The sequence below is a fragment of the Amblyomma mixtum genome, chromosome 10 (genome assembly GCF_055824585.1).
Source record: "Amblyomma mixtum isolate Tamu chromosome 10, ASM5582458v1, whole genome shotgun sequence".
In the NCBI taxonomy this organism is placed as follows: domain Eukaryota; kingdom Metazoa; phylum Arthropoda; class Arachnida; order Ixodida; family Ixodidae; genus Amblyomma; species Amblyomma mixtum.
In genome coordinates, this window is record NC_143021.1 from 175,919,996 (window position 1) to 175,938,237 (window position 18,242).

Genomic DNA, 18,242 nt, shown 5'->3' on the forward strand with positions numbered 1-18,242 from the left:
TTGAAGTGACTCGAGCGCATTGATAAGGTAAACTTGATGAGGGTTCCAAACTGGCGATGCATAATCTAACTTTGACCTGACAAGAGATTTATATGCTAGTAATTTTACCTGTTGTGGGGCGTGGCGAAGATGACGTCGTAAGAATCCGAGAGTTTTATTAGCCGAGGAAATGGTGTTAGTAACGTGTGTAGTCCATGATAAGTTGTTACACAGCGTGACGCCCAAGTATTTGTATGATGAAACGGACTGCAGGTGAACGTTTGCGACTACATATGGGAAATCAAGCGGGTTACGGCGGCGGTGGAAGGACAAACGTTTACATTTATGAGGGTTCAGTTCCATTAGCCGACGGTCGCACCATTCTTGTATGTGGTTTAGGTCATCTTGAAGGTATGTTGGGTCGGAGGCGTTAGTAACTGTGCGATAAACAACGCAGTCGTCAGCAAACATGCGAATATTAGAGCACACATTGCTCGGTAAATCATTAATATAAATTAGGAATAGAAGCGGGCCTAGTACAGAACCTTGAGGAACTCCTGATGTTACTAGTAGCGGATTGGAATTTTGATTGTTAACAACGACGAACAGTGAGCGATTAGTCAGAAATTCTTCTATCCATTTTACTATGTCGGGGGGCAAGTTAAAACGGGAAAGTTTTAGGATTAAGCGTTTATGAGGTACCTTGTCAAATGCTTTTGCAAAATCCAGAAAAATGGCGTCGGTCTATAGGTTAGAATCGAGATTAGCATGTAGATCATGAATAAATAGGGCTAGCTGCGTTTCACAGGAAAGACCTTTCCGAAAGCCGTGTTGAGACGAATGGAAAAAGTTGTTCGAGTCGAGGAAGTTTATGATATGTGTATAGATGACGTGTTGCATTAGTTTTCAGGGTACGCTAAGGGAAATGGGTCGGTAATTTAACGGCGAATCTTTGTTACCTGATTTGTAGACTGGGACGGTCTTCCAGTTTTCCAATCGTCCGGTAGTTGTCCTGTTGAGAGTGACTGGGTGAAAAGTAAGCATAAGAACTCGGCACAAATATCACTAGTATTCTTCAGAAGTTTCGAGTTAATATTGTCTACACCAGATGAAGATGAAATTTTCATGTTTTTAATTAAGGACGCAGTACCCAGTGAGGAAAATGCGACTACCGGCATAGCATGCTCAAAGAGTAAATTAGATGTATGAAGTTGTGCTTCGGTTTCATTAGTAAAGACGGATGAGAACGCTGCGTTGAACAAAGTAGCGCACTCAGAGTCAGTCATAGCCGCGCCTGATTCATCTTTGAGGGTAATCGCGTGTTCATGATGAGGGTTAACGGCTTTCCAGAACTTCCTGGGGTTATCGCTGAGCATATTAGGAAGGTCTTGGTGAAAAAAGTTGTGCTTGGCGTCATGGATAGCAGTTTGGTATGATTTTTCTGCAGCGCGGTACTTCACCCGTGCGCTTTGCGTTCCATGGGCTCTTGCTGAGCGGAACAGGCGCTTCTTTTTATTTTCCAACCTTTTAATAGTTTTAGTAAACCATGGTTTGTGTGGATTAGCGTGGAAAGTTATTTGGGGAATGAATGCATTGACTAGGGCATCAAGTTTATTCCTAAATGCTACCCAGTTCTCATGAATACTTCGTGAATGAAAACATGAGAAAAAACTCCCGAAAAACGCTGTCAGTTCGGCATTCATTATATCATAATTACCTTTGTTGTAAAGGCGGATGGTTTTATTGTATTTTGAGCGCCTAATTACTTTAAGGTCGATGTTGACATGCATAGTTTAGTGATCACTAATCTCAGGGAGGTACGTAATGGGCTGAACGCTATCTGGGCAATTAGTCAGTAATAGGTCTAAAATGTTCGCACAGTTTTGTGTTACGCGCGTAGGTTTCGATATTACTTGAGTAAGGTTAAAATTGTAGCAGAAATCTAGAAATTCCCTTGCTTCGCCATTATTAGTTGTCGGTGCGGGCTGGTGCTGCAAATCAATATTAGGAAAATTAAAGTCGCCAAAGAGGAAGATGTGTGCGTTAGGGTGCTTCGTGATAAGTTTCCTTACGGAATTATTAAGCTGACAGGAAAAATCACGACAGTTATGTGGAGCCCTATAACAGACACCGAGTAAAATCGTGTGTGGTACAGCGGGGCAGTGGAGCCATAAAATTTCCAGATCGGACGAGTCGTCAATTATCGACAATGATAACTGCTGGCTCACCGCTATCAGTACTCCCCCTCCTCGTGAGTCCTTGCGGTCTTTCCGAAAGACTTGGAAGTCTGGCAAGTCAGTTAGTACTTCGCTATCTGTGACGGCACCGTTCAACCAGGTTTCGGTTAGTATCAGTAGATTGCTGCTAGATGACAAGACAATATTGGAAATAAGTTCGCGCTTGGAAAGGAAACTGCGTATGTTGGTGAACACAGCGGACAGGGGAGCATTTTTTTTTTTCGGGGGGGGGGGTTAGTTGTTTGCGGCGGGATGATTGCTAATCTGATGGTGGTGTAGCGATTGTTATTTCTTTCACAGTTTGCGAGGTCTCATCAAAAACGTAGCGCCTGGGACCGATATGCAAGGTTTTGTAGCGTAGGGCAAATTTGTCGGAAATTTGTAGCAAAGGTGACTAGCTGCTTGCGGACGTTACGAACTCTGTGGGAGAAGTCTTCGCCGACGCTGAAGTTGCCATGCCAAGCATGGCAGGTAGGTATGTAAGCCGACCTTGCAGCTAATACCTAAATATCGCGGTGGCATTACCCTCGCTCACACGATCAAGACGGGCACGAGCGACCTGTGACCAGCGCTTCCAGTACTCTAAAAGCGGTATTGAATTATGACTCGCACAGATAGGGAGGCACTAGCCCTAGATTTTGGAGGGCGTCCTTTTCCAGAGAGTATCAGTGCAATACGAAATGGCCAATCCAGGCGGACTGCTTTGTACTATCTGTCTGGCAATGTAAGACCTGAGAGTATGGGACGTTATAGCTTTCACGCCCAGGAAACGAGAGACAGGCACAGTAACATATAGGCTGTCCAGATTCCTATTTCAGCAGTATTCTACACTGCACTCAGTCTCTGGCAAGAATGCTGAGGAGCTGGCAGTGAGCGCACGTTCTCCTTTCTCAAGACTACGTCCCAAAATGAGCGAGGCGGGATGCCCTCAGGAGAAACCGTCAAAGAGTTTCGAGCGTGAGGAGAGAGAGAGAGAGAGAGAAAAACTTTATTGTAACAGTAATTCGGGGCACGCTCCAGGGTCCCCGCACGACCCCACTGCACTCAAGTGTCTGTGTTCCTAAGGTCCATAACACTGGCAGCAAGGCGACCTGCGTACAGCCGGTACAGCGCGCGAATGCTGCGTCACCAACACGGTAACGCACGACCAGGCTTAGTCCCAGTATGGGCCGTCTGGGACGTGGAAAGTCGCATGTTAGATCGGCCGCTATTTGTATATGCTGTCGCCTGTGGAGACAATAATCCGTTTTGCCTCGAATAAAGGGCCCCATCTGTGACTCCCTGACGTACTGTTGATTGCTGCGAAAGCGAGTACACGTGTTCCTTACTCAACAATTGTTAAACGATAAGAGACAATATGTGCGCATAGTGCTTTCAGTGAAGCGGTAATAGCATTAGAGATGAGGTCAAATGGTGGCCGAAGGTGTGATAAGCTCCACACAGCAAACAACTGTGTCAGCACATAGGCATTTCATATATATGGTATAGCCCAACGACGCCCGCGACTGTGCGGATTGAAAAGGGTTTAGAGAGGACACCTGCTCGTTCTTTCCCCGGTTGTGCCATGGCATTACGCAGCATCAGCACAGCGACGGCAATGCTCTTCATCGCAGTACCGTTGGTCATACTTCTCCAAGTTGCAGCTGCATCGGAAGGTGGGCTCATGAATTACTTTATGATTAATTTAATGCACAGAAACCTATTTCTGCTTTGCTTTTACGCGCGAAAGCAACCTGACTGGCTAAGGCATGCTGCAATACTGAGCTCCTGGTTAATTTCAACCTCCTGTTGCTCTCTAAGGGGCGACGAAATAGCGGTTCAGCAGAGCGTTAGCTCTAGTACTGGCATTACTGAAGGTCGCGTTATTATGAAACACAAGGCCGTTCAAGCGGGACCAGTGGGTGGCACCACTGGTAAACAGACTGTGGACAACCTAACTGGCTTAGAATGTTCGGAGTGGTATCAAACGATTCAGCACGTTAAGGAGCATACGATTACTTGCCGAACCAAAGCGTAGCGTATTATAGTCATTTGCACCGACGACATAAACCGTGACTTCTTCAAACGTTCATTACGGCCAAACTAATTGACGTAGAACATTCGAAGTGATGTCAAACGATTTGTCTTTTTGCGCTATATACGTTGGTATCAAAATAGTAGATATCCGGATATAAAGAAAAATTTGTACTGGATATAGCGAAGATGGGTAATGACGAAATATTCTTTCGATATTGCTGACGCTCGATACTCATACGCTGCCTCAGCGTTTTGCTCTTTTTTTTTATCTCGCCTCCAGCGCAACGGCGGCCGTCGTATTCGCTTAAGAACTCTACCCAACGCCTCGCGGTACCCAAGAAAACGCCATCCGTATCAATTCTCCGCAGCGGTTATACACAATTCATGTGCAGTCGAGTGGCTGAGCAGTTCACTCTTAAATGACAGAGCAGGACAGGATAAACAAATTTCAAAAATTTCGAACTCGCTGCTGACGCATTCCACAAAGGAGCCACCGCGGTGGCTGAGTGGTTATAGCACTCGCCTGCTGAACCGAAAGACTCGGGTTCGATCCCGGCCGCGGCGGTCGAATTTCAATGGAGGCGAAATTCTAGAGGCCCGTGTGCTGTGCGATGTCAGTGCACGTTAAAGAACCCCAGGTGGTCGAAATTTCCGGAGCCCTCCACTACGGCGTCCCTCATAGCCTGAGTCGCTTTGTGACATTATACCGCCCATAAACCATAAAAGCAACGGCGTTTACTGAGGCTAGAATTTCGCCACGCTCACAGAGTTGCCTTTTTAATGCAGAAATGCATTTAACGGCTGCATTTTCACCTCTGTTTGTCTGATTTTGTCCGTCTTTCTACGCCATGAAAAAAATAACAAGTTGAACTTAGACATATCAAACTCGAAGGGGAACACGAACCAGTTCGGTATATCAATAGTTCGATTGAAAAAATTTCAGTATGTAAGCTTATCTATAACTCAGTAGCAAGAATGCACTGCACCGACTCTAGAGACGTGCTTCTAGTAGCGCAGTAACTCCAGTCAGTGCACATTAAAGATCCCCAGGTGGTCGAAATTATTCCGGAGCCCTCCACTACGGCACCTGTTTCTTCCTTTCTTCTCTCACTCCGTCCTTTATCCCATCCTCTGTGGCGCGGTTCGGATAGATGCCATTTCCTTTCCTGGAAAACAAAAAAAAAATTGCCGACGATTACATTACTTCCTAATGCGAAATTTGAGCACAGCTCATCAGCTGTTTCAGTACAGCCCTGTACTGAATTGGGAAGGGGAGGCGGGGGGGGGGGGGGGGGTCGATGGGTGGAAGTCCCTATGGAAGTACCTGGGTGGAAGTCCCTATTCCGGGACGCCATTGGCCGCCGCCGCTGCCCGTGCTCTCGGGACCAGGGCCCGCTGGGCCTCCACGTCCGAGCTGGATAGGGCGGCCCCCAGCCTTCCCTAGTTGACTGACTTATAACGGCTATATGTGTACTGTACTGGCAGGCCCACACCATGTGGTATAGGTCAGCATACTGCCTGCAGAATTTGCGCCTGGCCGTGAATGTCGGGGCCACGTGTTTTAGTACGGCGGGATTTAAGAAAGGGCAGGTTTGGCCAATGCTGGCAGCGCACCGCTCCCTATAGGCGTTGCTAGGCCTAACCTGCTTCTCAGCGACAGATTCTTTGATAGCCACTGCTTATCATAAGATTTCTAAGCGAATCACGCTAGGCGAGGGACGACGCTAGGCTTTAGTTATGTTGTAATCATCGCATGCAGCTATCTGGAGTACAAAACGAGTACAACAGATCACCCGCCGCGGTGGCTCAGTGGTTAGGGTGCTCGGCTGCTGACCCGAACGACGCGGGTTCGATCCCGGCCCCGGCGTTTGCATTTCGATGGAGGCGGAATTCTAGAGGTCCGTGTCCGTGTGCTGTGCGATGCCAGTGCACGTTAAAGAACCCCAGGTGGTCGAAATTTCTATAGCCCTTCACTACACAGGACAAGCAAATCCCACACTCGACACCGACATCACGGAGACGGAAGTCAGAGCGGCCCTCCTGATTCTCCGCGCCAACTCCGCTCCTGGTGCAGACCAGACCACAAACTCCATGCTCCGTAATCTGGACGACCAATCGATCACCCACATTACGAAATGCTTCAACCAGTGCTGGAGGGAGGGTAACCTCCCGCAGTCCTGGCGCCACGCGAAGGTAATATTCATACCCAAACCCCACAAACCACTTACAATCCAAAACCTTCGCCCCATTTCGCTAACCTCATACCTCGGGAAGCTCATCGAGCATGTTGTGTTAGCGAGACTCACAAGTCACATGGTGGACAACAATCTTTACCCGCATAGCATGGTAGAATTTCGCCCCCATCTATCCGCACAGGACGCCATGCTGCAACTCACGAACAACCTTTTCGACCCCCTTCTTCTAGGTCATACCAAGGCAATCATAGCTTTGGATCTTACCAAAGCTTTTGATCGCATTGAACATCAGGCGATCATGACTTCCCTTTCCCCACTCAATGTGGGTGCGCGCACGTATGCCTACATTCAAGCATTCCTCACTGACCGCACGGCTGAGATACACTTCGGACCTTTGTCTTCCCCCTCCTACACGCTTCAGAGTATCGGCGCCCCTCAAGGGTCCGTCCTTTGCCCCTTTCTGTTTAACATTACCCTCATCCCCCTCGCCCATAAATTGGCAACTATTCCCCATCTGAGGAACACTCTTTATGCCGACGATATCACCCTGCGCACTCCGGGAATCCCGGAAACGAGGCCGCCAACCTTCCAGCCCGAGGTTCTTTAAACCGGGCTCAGGTGGCCTCGGATCGGGGATTAGCGAAGGAGCGCATGCACTCATTCAGCGAGCTGACGCAGGCCTACAGAGCCTCACGCCAGCTCTACCCCCCGCCCCACTCCTCCCTAGATAACAAACAAGCAACACTCTGGCGCAGACTACAGACACACTCTCTCCCCTCACCCCTTACCCTAGCCCACTATCATCCATCCTTCCCCACTCCGGCATGTGCCCTATGTCCAGAACCCTTCGCTTCTTCTCTCGACATCCTTTTCCTCTGCCCGGCGGACTCTCCCCCGCGGGACCTAGAGAACCTCAAGACCTGGGAGGACTGAGAGACCCTGCTGCGCTCGGAGGATCTGGCCGTGCAGACCATCGCCACCGGCCGGGCTGCCAGTGTTATGGACCTTAGGAACATAAACACTTGAGTGCAGTGGGGTCGTGCGGGGACGCTGGGGCGTGCCCCGAATTCCTCTTGAAATAAAGTTTTTCTCTATCTCTCTCACTACGGCGTCTCTCATAGCCCGAGTCGCTTTGGGACGTTAAACCCCATAAACCAACCAACCGACCAACCAACCAACCACTCGTCTACCGAGCCGGAGTACCCGGGTTCGAACCCGACAGCGGCGGCCGCGTTTCGATGGAGGCGAAACGCAAAACGCACCCGTGTGCTGCGCGATGTCAGTGCACGTTAAAGATCCCCACATGGTCGAAATTATTCCGGAGTCCTCCATTAGGGCATCTCTTTCTTTCTTCCGCCTTTCACTACCTCCTTTATCCCTTCCTTACGGCGTGGTTTGGGTGTGCACCGAGATACTTGAGAAAGTTACTGCGCCATTTCCGTTGCTGAAAACTAATTTTCAAAATCCCTAACCGATAGAGTCATACTGTTCTAAAATGCTCTAATAAATTTTATTAACAACTTGACACCATATGCGCAGTGCAGTGGAACTAAATTGCGCAATACACTTCTTCTCAGTTACTGTCAATGCGCAGCCTAAAAAATAAACTTGTTTTTGCACTCCTCCGTGCGCTTGATGCGAAAGCTTGCGGCAGCGTAGCGTGAGGTTATCGATTTTAAGCATTGTTGCAGTCTGTTCCTTTGTCTTTTACATGTGCCACACGTCGGAACGCGATGTGTGCATACGATAAGAAGGGAGTCTCTCACTCGTGTAATCATGCCTAATTCAGTGCATATGGCTTTATCGGATTCCCCCCGGGTTCTAAACTTACTGCGGCGGCCGCGTTTCGATGGAGGCGAAACGAAAAAAGGCTCCCGTGTGCTGTGCGATGTCAGTGCACATTAAAGATCCCCAGGTGGTCAAAATACTTCCGGAGACCTTCACTGCGGCACCTCTTTCTCTCTTTCTTCTTTCACTCCCACCTTCCTCCCTTCCTCCGTGGGGCGGTTCGGGTGTCCACTGAGATGTGAGAATGTTACTGCACCATTTCCTTTCCTGAAAAACAAAAAAAAAATATTGCCGACGATTACATTACTTCCCAATGCGAAATTTGAGCCCAGCTCATCAGCTGTTTCAGCTTTTCGATAGACTGAGGCAAATAATTCGAGCAAGACATGTATGTACAATTACAGACAACTAATTGTAGCGAGAGAGCTACATTGGCCGTATTCTCTACATTGCGACAATTACAGACAGGCTGCTTTATTTCACCCTACCATCTCTCATGCTTTCACCCCGCCTTTCCTCCTGATTTTAACACCTATGGCGTGGCCAGATCCACACTTTTCCACTACATTCGGGAATGTCCTTCCCGATAGGCAGTACCCCCCATCTCCAATCCCACTCATTCTTCCTGGGAGGCTGCTTTACGGACCGCTCAGCCCGCCGGCCAGAAATGGCTGGTGGATGAGGCTTTACGCGAAGCACAAGACCGTGGACTCCTGGACCAGTAGGGGACCACCCTGGAAGATTTTTTTTGTCTAATAAAAGTTGTTTTTATCCCGTTCCTCTTGCTGGTAACGCCTCCCACGGCTGCGACAACCTCGCTAAATACTTCCATAGACCTCGTCTACAAGAACTAGGCATTGTTGCAGCAAGTCAAGCATATATCCATCTATTTCTCCGACCACAAAGCTTCCTTCATGACAATCAAGAACTGTTAGTCGAGTGTTTCTTGAGGAAGGAATATGTGCGACAAATAAAAAGTCTGTAGTTATAGATACATATCTTGCTCGAATTCCTTGCCTGAATCTATCCAAAGGCTAAAACAGCTGATGAGCTGCGTTCAAATTTCGCATTAGGAAGTAACGTAATCGTCAGCAATTTTTTTTCCACATATTCCGTTTTCAAGAAATACTTCACTAACAGTTCTTGACTGTCATGAAGGAAGCTTTGGAGTCGGACAAATAGATAGATATATGCTCGACTTGCTGCACCAATGCCTGCTTCTCAAAGACGAGGTCTGTGCAAGTATTTCGCGAGGTTCTCCCAGCCGCAGGAGGCGTTACGAGTGAGAGGAAAGGGATGATGATGATGAAAAACCTTTATTTAATAAAAGAGGTGAGGCTTTCTTAAAGAGCCCCGCAATGGGTGGAGTCCCTATTCCGGGACCCCAATGGTCGAAGCCGCCAGCTTAGCCCTCTTGACCAAAGCCTTTTGGGCCTGAAGGTCCGAGCAGCCAAGCAGGGCCGCCTCCCATTCCTCTCTGGTAGGGTTTGGGTGGGGGGAGAGAGCTGAGTTGCGCTGGCAAGCCCAAACCATGTGGTAGGTGTCAGCCACCTCGCCACAGTGTTTGCATCTGCCAGTGAACGCGGGATCGAAGTGTTTTAATACTGCCGGGCACAGCATTGTATTAGTGAATACTCTAAGTAGAACGCGTTCGTTTGCTTTCCCCAGTCCCTTTGCAGGGGCTGGGTACACGCGGTGCCTATCCTTATAATAAGATGTTATGTCTTTGAACGAGAGTAAAGAGCCACCTTCAGGTTTCAGGTGCTCAGGAGCCAATGGGAACGCCCGGTGAATGAGTGCTCGGGCCGCCGCGTCTGCAGCTTCGTTTCCTGCTAGGCCCTGATGGCCCGGAGTCCAAACTATGCAGCGGGGAGTAGGATCGGTGTCTCGGCTGCAGTTCCTTAGTATTCGTTCAGCTAGTGGAGTTATCCAGCCAGCCTCATAATTTTTACACGCCGAACGCGAATCTGTTATGATGTGTTTTGATTTGGTATCAGAAGCAGCTAGGGCGATAGCAACCTCTTCAGCTTGTGTTGTGCCTGGGGCTTGAAAGGAGAGACCATCCACCTGTATTTCTTGATGTATGACCGCGGCAGTGTACCACCCCCCGTGGGTCGGCCCGGCTACATCTACGTAGTAGACACCTTGCTTGTTGCCATAGTGGCGCGCTAAGGCTTCCGCCCTAGCCTGGCGACGACCACTATGGTCTTCCTTATCCATCTTAGTGGGGAGGGGTCGAACTCTGACGGCGCGTCTCCAGAGTTCGGGCACTCGGACCCGCTCCTGAATGTGGAAATCGTGTTGGATGTGAAGCCGGGCTAGCAAGTCCCGGCCCGACTTCGTTTGGGCTAGCCTCGTGTATTGATTTGTGAGATGGGCTTCCTTGAGCTCCTGAAAGGTGTTCACCACTCCCAATGCAAGAAGTCTCGCATTGGAGGTGGAGACAGGAAGGTCAAGTGCCCTCTTCATCATTTTACGGAGTATTACCTCAACTTTGTCTTCGTCAGGAAAGGGATGTTCTCCCGCATAAGTGGTAATTCCTGTTTGTCGTTATATCTACATTAAAGTCCTCACCCACCCAGCCACCCTGGCAGGTGGCTGTTAATGGTTGATCGCGAGAGTTCACTCACCGTTGTCAGCCCTAACGCATACAGCCCACATCTCTCTCTCATCACCTCACGTACCTATGAGCGCGATTCAGGCGTCCGCTGAGCCAGGGAGCGAGTTATGCGCCCTTCATTTCCTTACTGTAAAACGCTGTCAACGCCAACGCCAATGAACGTAATGAAAGCCGACGGCCTATGGCTTTAGCGCCGCGTTTCTGGCACAACGTTGTCAACGCAAACGCGTGCAGCGCCCATCTGACTACCGCCTCCCGCTACGGTGGTCCAATGGTTAAGGCGCTCGTCTGCCGAGCCGGAGTACCCGGCTTCAAACCCGACCGCGGCGGCCGCGTGTCGATGGGGGCGGAACGCAAAAGGCCGTGACGTCACACAGTAGCCGTAGAACGAGTGCGCGCGCGTCGGCGGTGGCAGCTGCACCGCCGCTCCTTCACCAGATGTCTCGTTGCAGTCAAGTGAGTGAGATGCATGGCTGCAAAGCGGCCCAGTGATTCCGCGCCAAATGGTTCGGGGATGCGACAGTGGGTTGACCACAACGCTTTCGCCAAGCACACTTCAGAATTTCCAATGTGGCTTCGGCAATTTTTTTACAATATTTAAGTAGAAAAGATACCCATAAGGTTATGTCGATACTCCGGTACAATTCTGAGGGTGGTGGCGGTGGTGGTTAAGAGCACTTATTCTGTAGCCGCCGCGGTGGCAGTGGTTATGGCCCTCGGGTGCTGACCTGAAAAGACGCGGGTTCAATCCTGGCCGTGGCGGTCGAATTTCGATGGAGGCGAAATTCTAGAGGCCCGTGTACTGTGCGATGTCAGTGCACGTTAAAGAACCCCATGTGGTCGAAATTTCCGCAGCCCCTCACTACGGTGTCCCTCATAAACCGCAAACCATTTATTCTGTATATATACAGAGAGGTGCTCGGGGGCTTCCGCTAGTGGGAAGCGCCCTTACATAATGGGTGGACTCCCTAGCCCGGGATCCAGTTGGTAGAAGCCGCCGTCCTGGCCCTCTGGACCAAGACATGCTGGGCCTCGAGGTCCGAGCAGCCGAACAGGGCTACCTCTCAGTCCTCTCATGTAGGGTGGGAGTTTAGGGATATGGCTGTTTGCTTCAGCTCCTGAGGCTAACGGTTGCAGAAGGCAGCTCACAAGGCTTGCCAGTCCACAGCGAGAAAACGATGAGGTAGAAGATTCTAGTTATCACCCACATTTCCAAAGCTTTTACCTCATTCGCTTTTCAGGTCCGCATGGATGTTCCTGGAAGGAGACGGTGTACTGCTACTTCAGGCTCACTGCTCACGCTTTTATCAATTATCAGCTAGACGACACAGGAAATATCAACGTCGAAGAGCACGCCAAAGACTGCATGTAAGATGTCTTTTTATTGCGTCATAAGAAACTTCTATGCTGCCTTCCAATGGAAAGGCGGAGATGAATTGCAGCCAATAAAAGCCCAAGACCAACTTTTTCTTCTCATGATACAATTCCAGCTGAAGCAGGAGGCATCGCATACAAGATTTCATTGTTAAAATTATAAAAAATTTGTGCGTGTGCGAAAAAAAACAGATCAGTGTGTGCGTGTGCGTGCGCGTGCGTGTGTGTGTGTGTGTGCGTGTGTGTGCGTGTGTGTGTGTGTGCGTGTGTGTGTGTGTGTGCGTGTGTGTGTGTGTGTGTGTGTGTGTGTGTGTGTGTGTGTGTGTGTGTGTGTGTGTGTGCGTGCGTGCGTGTGTGTGTGTATGCGTGTGGGCGTGCGTGCGAGCGTGTGTGTGGGGGGGGGCACTTCTTTGACCTCAAGTGCGGTGAGGCAAAAGCCTTTAGCGTGGTGTTGCTGCTTGTGTCACTGATGTGTGGTTAAACTGTTAATTAAGTACACAACTGTTTCTGAATCTTAAATCCTGGAGACACTGGAGGGCGTTTGGGAGGCATCCGTCTGATTCGACGCCTTTCTGCAAACACTCTCCAGCGTCCTAGACAAGGAGAACTAGGTATGCGTTGGCAGGAAGTAGCGTAGCCATTAGCACGCACGGCTGCGGGTCGGAAGGATGGTAGTTCGAATCCCATCGTGCACAAAGATGTTTTTTCTGGTCTGACTAGAAAAAGCATGACACCTCTGCTGACAACCTTCTGTAGACAACGATGAGGCATTAAAGGCTTTCGCCTTAAAAACGCGCTTTGTTCTCTGCACAGAGACAGTTTTGATGCATTATCTGCGCTTCATGTTACGCAATAATGAAAATTCCTTCTTCCGGTACTTTCCACACAGGAGGATGACGATGCCATCGGTGTGCCACGATCAGCTCAGCATTTGTCCCGAACATGTCAAAGCCAACCTGACCTCTTTCGAAGAAGGTTACCGACAACTTCGGGATTTCATTTGCGACATAAATGCTGTTAAAGGTGGGTTTGTGCCTAGCGATGTAGCCGCAGCATTGCTCTGAACGAGTAGGTATGGTATCTTATGATGATATGATGTATGATGATGATGTATGGATGTTATGGTATGGTGTGGCTAGTTATGGTAAATTATGGGCCTTTTTTCCACAGCACTATTTATTTTAAGAAGTCCTGAAATTAATGTAATTCCAGCCGGACAGGCAATTCTATCAAAATATTTAGTTTTCATGGTATGTTATAGTACGGTATGACTGGTATATCGCATGGTATGGAATGGCATGGAATGGGATGGGATAGGATGGGATATGGATGAGCTGGGACGGGATGGGAGCGGATTGGGATAGGATGGGCTGGGTATGCAGGGTTCATCGCCCGAGATCTGCGCATAGGGGATCAGAGACGTCGTAATAGGGGGCCCAGAATTCGTTTCGGTCACCTCCGGTGTGTTTTACCAACACTGACATGAGACAGCCCATGGGCGTTTTTTTTTTTCATTTCACCTGCATCGAAACACGGCAGCCGTAGCCAGGTTTCAGTGCCAACAGCTCCAGGGCTCAATAGTCCAATGGAACATCCTTCAATGAATCATTTAAAAAACCTGGAAGGTATAGCATACATGTCCTAACTCCAGAAAAGCTGGAACATCCACATCGACTGATGTCTATTTCTTCTGACTGCCTGATAGAGAGACAGTAAAATTTTCAAAGAATGAAGAAATCTTAAGTTGAGCCGCCAAATTTCCATCATAGAAGCATGACCCCTGAATCAGTATATTTGCGACACAGCGTGACACTTTAAGTTCTTTAAGAATTTGCGCTAATTACACTTTGTAGCACCCGCCGAGCATACGGCTTTTTGAAGTATGATAATGTAATATGCATTGCACGTGTTTAGTTTTGTTACTATTAAGCGTTGAGGCTCATAATTTGTTCTAGTAACTACTACCTCGTTTTCCAGCCAGATTCAACAAAATTCTGCGATTTAATTAAACTTTGGTTTTTCTCTCCACTTAAGCTTAGTATTCACGTCCTCAAGCTCACTTGCCTGTTAGATCCTGTTATGCTTTTCTGCCATAATTGCTCCAAAAATGTGTTCAACTCTTCTTTTTTGTGTGTGGATGTATATCACTGTTTCGCAAAATACGCAGTCCATTCTTCGCAAAACATTGCATTCACACATTGTGCTTAGTTGTTTTACTTGCTTGTTTAACAACTTAACTACTTGTAAGGCTTTTTGTGGCTCTACTGAGAGTAACGCTTTGTGTTCTGTCGTTATTGGGGGTAGTACACTTTGCAATTATAGCCACCTTTGCTGAAATTTACGTCGTTTACGCTTGTTGCCTCAATCGCGAAATTCAGCGAGAGCTAGAGAAAAAAAAACGGTAAGAATTTTTGTTTTTATGATTATTTCCGCCCCTTTCATCACTTTCTTAATCCCTGCCTTCGCGAATAGGCCAAGGTGTCTGCCCGTGCTGAGGCTGCCATCGTGCCTTTACGTGTAGCTACTTATCACGTCACCGCGGACATGCACCATCTTCGGCTTCCGCAGAGCGCAAACGCATGATGGCTCAAACGTTCGCAAGGTTTGACTCTCGGACGCTCACTTCGCAATAAGGGCTCCCAGGGCGCTGCCATATTGTTCACTGGATTGTCGTGAGCACCTCGCGCTAGCAAGCTGGAAGCGGCGGCGGAACCGGTTTCCGACAGTCCAGAGAGGAGGCGTTTCGACAACACCCTCGCCCGATGCAAAGGCGCGTTTTCGGGCAGCGTCCCTACAACGTCCCTTGTGCTATCCGTCGCAAGTTTGCAGGCTGTCACCTTCTGAATTCGTGCAGCTTCTGAGAGCGGTCTCGAAACGTTTACGATCGCGCATCCCACCCGATGACGACAGAGGGAAAACGAAGCGCGGATTGCTTGCACGTGGTGGTTAAGTTATAACCGGTAACCGCGTCCTACCCGAAGAGCGAACAAGTGCAGGATGTGAGAACATACTCGCGTAATGTGTTTACGAGTCGTCAGCGATTGAAAGTGTCGCGTAAACAGGTCTCTCTGTATTATGACAGGATAACGCGTTTTACGGATGTGGTTTACATAGCGCGTGCGATGATCTGTTTTAATTCAATAAATGTCTACTTCCTAGGCTATCTCAAGGTTGCTGCGTCCGTCCCACACACTTTGCTGCAGCGGTGCCTTCAAAAATACCCGGTCCAGTCAGTCGATCAATGCAGGTGAGAAAAAACGTAGACAATGTCGAAAAATCAAGCTGGTTACAGCGGTGCTGCCAGCATGCTTCCTGTTAGATTGATAAATTTTTGCACGCTATGGAACTAATTTGGCAACTCTAAAGGAATCGGCTGTTAAAGGAGTATAGAACCCTAACTTTAGGGTGCGTGTTTTCTTCTTTGTGATGATGCGTGAGTCATTATTATACATGGATTACCATCCTACGACCAATTTATTATTTATGATGAATTACTTTCTCGTGCTATTTCGGTTTTGGTTTCAACAGCCGAAGTGGACGAACGATGACTGCGACGTCAACGTGTGCTTATCAAGGTCCCGTAAGGCGAGAAAAAACTGCGATAAAATCACTGCTTTGTCGTTTCAGTTCACTACAATGCTAAAGCTAACCTGTCTCAATAGACGGAATGAGACCTAATGTAGAAGCAGCGAGTACACTGCAGTTTTTTCATGCCCGCGTACGGGGCCTATAAGCACACAATTACGTCACAGTCATTACTCGGCTGTTGAAACCGAAGCAACATGGTAGAAAAATTCGAGTATAAATTGTTTAGCGTTCATAGGCGAACATCGCGTGGTGCATCATTCGCAGTAGTGCCTTCCACATCACTGCAGAGAAGAAAACTTGACGCCAAAATTGGGTGTCTGTACTCTTTTACCATTTCTTCCCAATGACTTTGCTGTACAGCCGTCCACGCTTGAATGTCTACAACATCAATGAACAAGAGTGCGCTTCTGGTAAATGTTGCTTCCTTGAAAAAATGTCCAGTTAGAGAGCGAGAGATGGAACTTTAATTTCAGCTCAATCCCGAGTAATGTTGCGTTGTAAATTTTCATTTTTTTTTCTGTGCAGAGAGACCAGAGCCAGTGCAACGTGTGTCGCCAAGGTGCTCCAGCAAACTTCCCCTAGGGACTACGACACGCTAAACCAATTTAACAAGAGGCTGCACTCGGCGCTACTGATGATGCATGGCTGTGAAGTGCCGTCTGAGTTCAGTCCCGACCTCCACAGCTCCCAGGCCACTACTGTCCCGCACAGCTACATCTTGGGACTAGTGGCCACCATCTTTTCCTTACGCTTAGGAAGCGTGTAGAAAAACCAAGGGTGAATAAAATAAATGCGAAGGTAGCAACCTTAAAGGTGCACTGAAGAGGAATCTGAACTCGTCTTTTTGCCATGGGAACTGGATCTACACGTTCTGAGCATTCTTAGAAACTTCGATTTATTGCCCTGTGTGTCTGATTTTCCTAATTAAATCGAATTAACGCCCGACTACCGCCTTTTTTTTTTAATTCTCCCTGGTACGGTGGGCGGAGTCGACCAACGCGTGGAGTGCCTTGCAGCCAGCTCCGTGGAGGCTTTGCTTTCGCTTTATTTTGTTTTTTTAGGTTTCCGTGAATAAATAGTTTCATTCGCAGATAATATAGCTGCAAAATAAGCCCGCAGAAATAAAAATACGTGCGGACTATTTGCTTGTACGGACTACTACGTATTACTCCGCCGATGGCAGAGTGGCAAGCCGCCGCGGGACTGGGTGAAAGGCGCTCCACGCGTTGGTCCACTCCGCCCAACGTACGAGGGAGAATTTAAAAAAAAGGCGGGAGCCGGACGTTAATTCGATTTAATTGGGAAAATCGGCCATACAGGGCAATAAGTCGAAGTTTTTAAGAATGCTGGGAACGTGTAGATCGAGTTCCCGCGGCAAAAAGACGAGTTCAGATTCCTCTTCAGTGCACCTTTAAGTACGTAAGCGTTATAAGGGCCGAAAGTGCAGAGTTTGGCAGAGAAAATGTGACTTATCAGTGACACAAGTGAAATCACGAATTCTGTTCAGAGCGCGTCAGTGTCTCCTTGCAAGAAGCCTTCAAGCGTACGCTTTAAAATGCTGCTTAAAGTTACTGTCTAAACAAAAATACACCTATATGCATAGAGTTTCTTACTATTACCTAGAGGGAAAGCTGGCAAGCCGTCTATGGGAATTTGCATGGAGACCCCACGTCACCACCTCAGCCACCATGGGCGCTCAAAGCATCATGGGGCGGTGAGCTACTTGTTGCGGAACTGTAACTTTTGGCCAAAAATCAATAAAAAAATAAAGCTGTTTGATAGCTACAAACGTCCTAACATTCAATATCTTGTCTAAGGATTGCAACAAACGAGCAGAAAAGCATTTAAGTGCAAAGTTTGCCTAAAATAAGACATGACTAGCTTTCCTATTGGCCAAGTGATGAACACTAAAAAAACTAATATTTCGCAATTAACAGGCGCACTTTTAAAAGTAAATATGTTTTCAGAAAAAATGTTGTTGTTTAGATACTTTAAGAGGTTTTTTAATGGCATTTCGGAAGAGTAAAACCTTTTATTGGCGTCGTGTGTCGTCGCGTCTTCACTACTATGGCTTTTGCACACTGCGTTCGCGCGAAAGTCGTCTGCGCACACACGAACTACGTTTTCGGAATGAAACGCCTTAGTACTGCCACTCCGTGTTCCCGAAAAACTACGACTGTGCCGCAACAAGTAGCTCACCGCCCCATGATGCTTTGAGCGTCCATGTTGGCTGAAGTGCAGCGCCGCCAGCTTTCCCTCTAGGTAGTAGTAAGAAACTCTATGCCTATATGGGAGTAAAAGAAGGAGTAAACCCTCCTCTAGCGCACACCCTTTTATGAAGGGGTGTGCGCTCCCTTTTTACTCCCATATAGGTGTAAAGAGAGGGAGTGCTAGGGGACAGTTCATTCCTTTTTATTCCCATCTAGGTGTATTTCTGTATAGAGC

The 18,242-nt window shown here is 48.2% G+C and overlaps 1 protein-coding gene across 1 annotated transcript; it reads left to right on the top strand.

Moving 5' to 3' along the window:
- The first annotated feature begins 3,780 nt into the window (after positions 1-3,780).
- On the top strand, positions 3,781-16,563 carry LOC149327810 (uncharacterized). The gene is made up of 5 exons (XM_089562934.1): positions 3,781-3,871; positions 12,077-12,203; positions 13,099-13,232; positions 15,369-15,456; positions 16,323-16,563. The coding sequence occupies exons 1-5, from the start codon at positions 3,781-3,783 to the stop codon at positions 16,561-16,563; spliced, it is 681 nt and encodes a 226-aa protein (XP_089419060.1).
- Positions 16,564-18,242: the final 1,679 nt, after the last annotated feature.

Excerpts from the sequence above, each read along its gene's own strand:
- LOC149327810 (XM_089562934.1), top strand. The coding sequence starts at position 3,781 with ATGGCATTACGCAGCATCAGCACAGCGACGGCAATGCTCTTCATCGCA. Across the intron at positions 13,233-15,368 it reads CGACATAAATGCTGTTAAAG|GCTATCTCAAGGTTGCTGCG; the intron begins GTGGGTTTGTGC and ends TCTACTTCCTAG. Across the intron at positions 15,457-16,322 it reads CAGTCAGTCGATCAATGCAG|AGAGACCAGAGCCAGTGCAA; the intron begins GTGAGAAAAAAC and ends TTTTCTGTGCAG.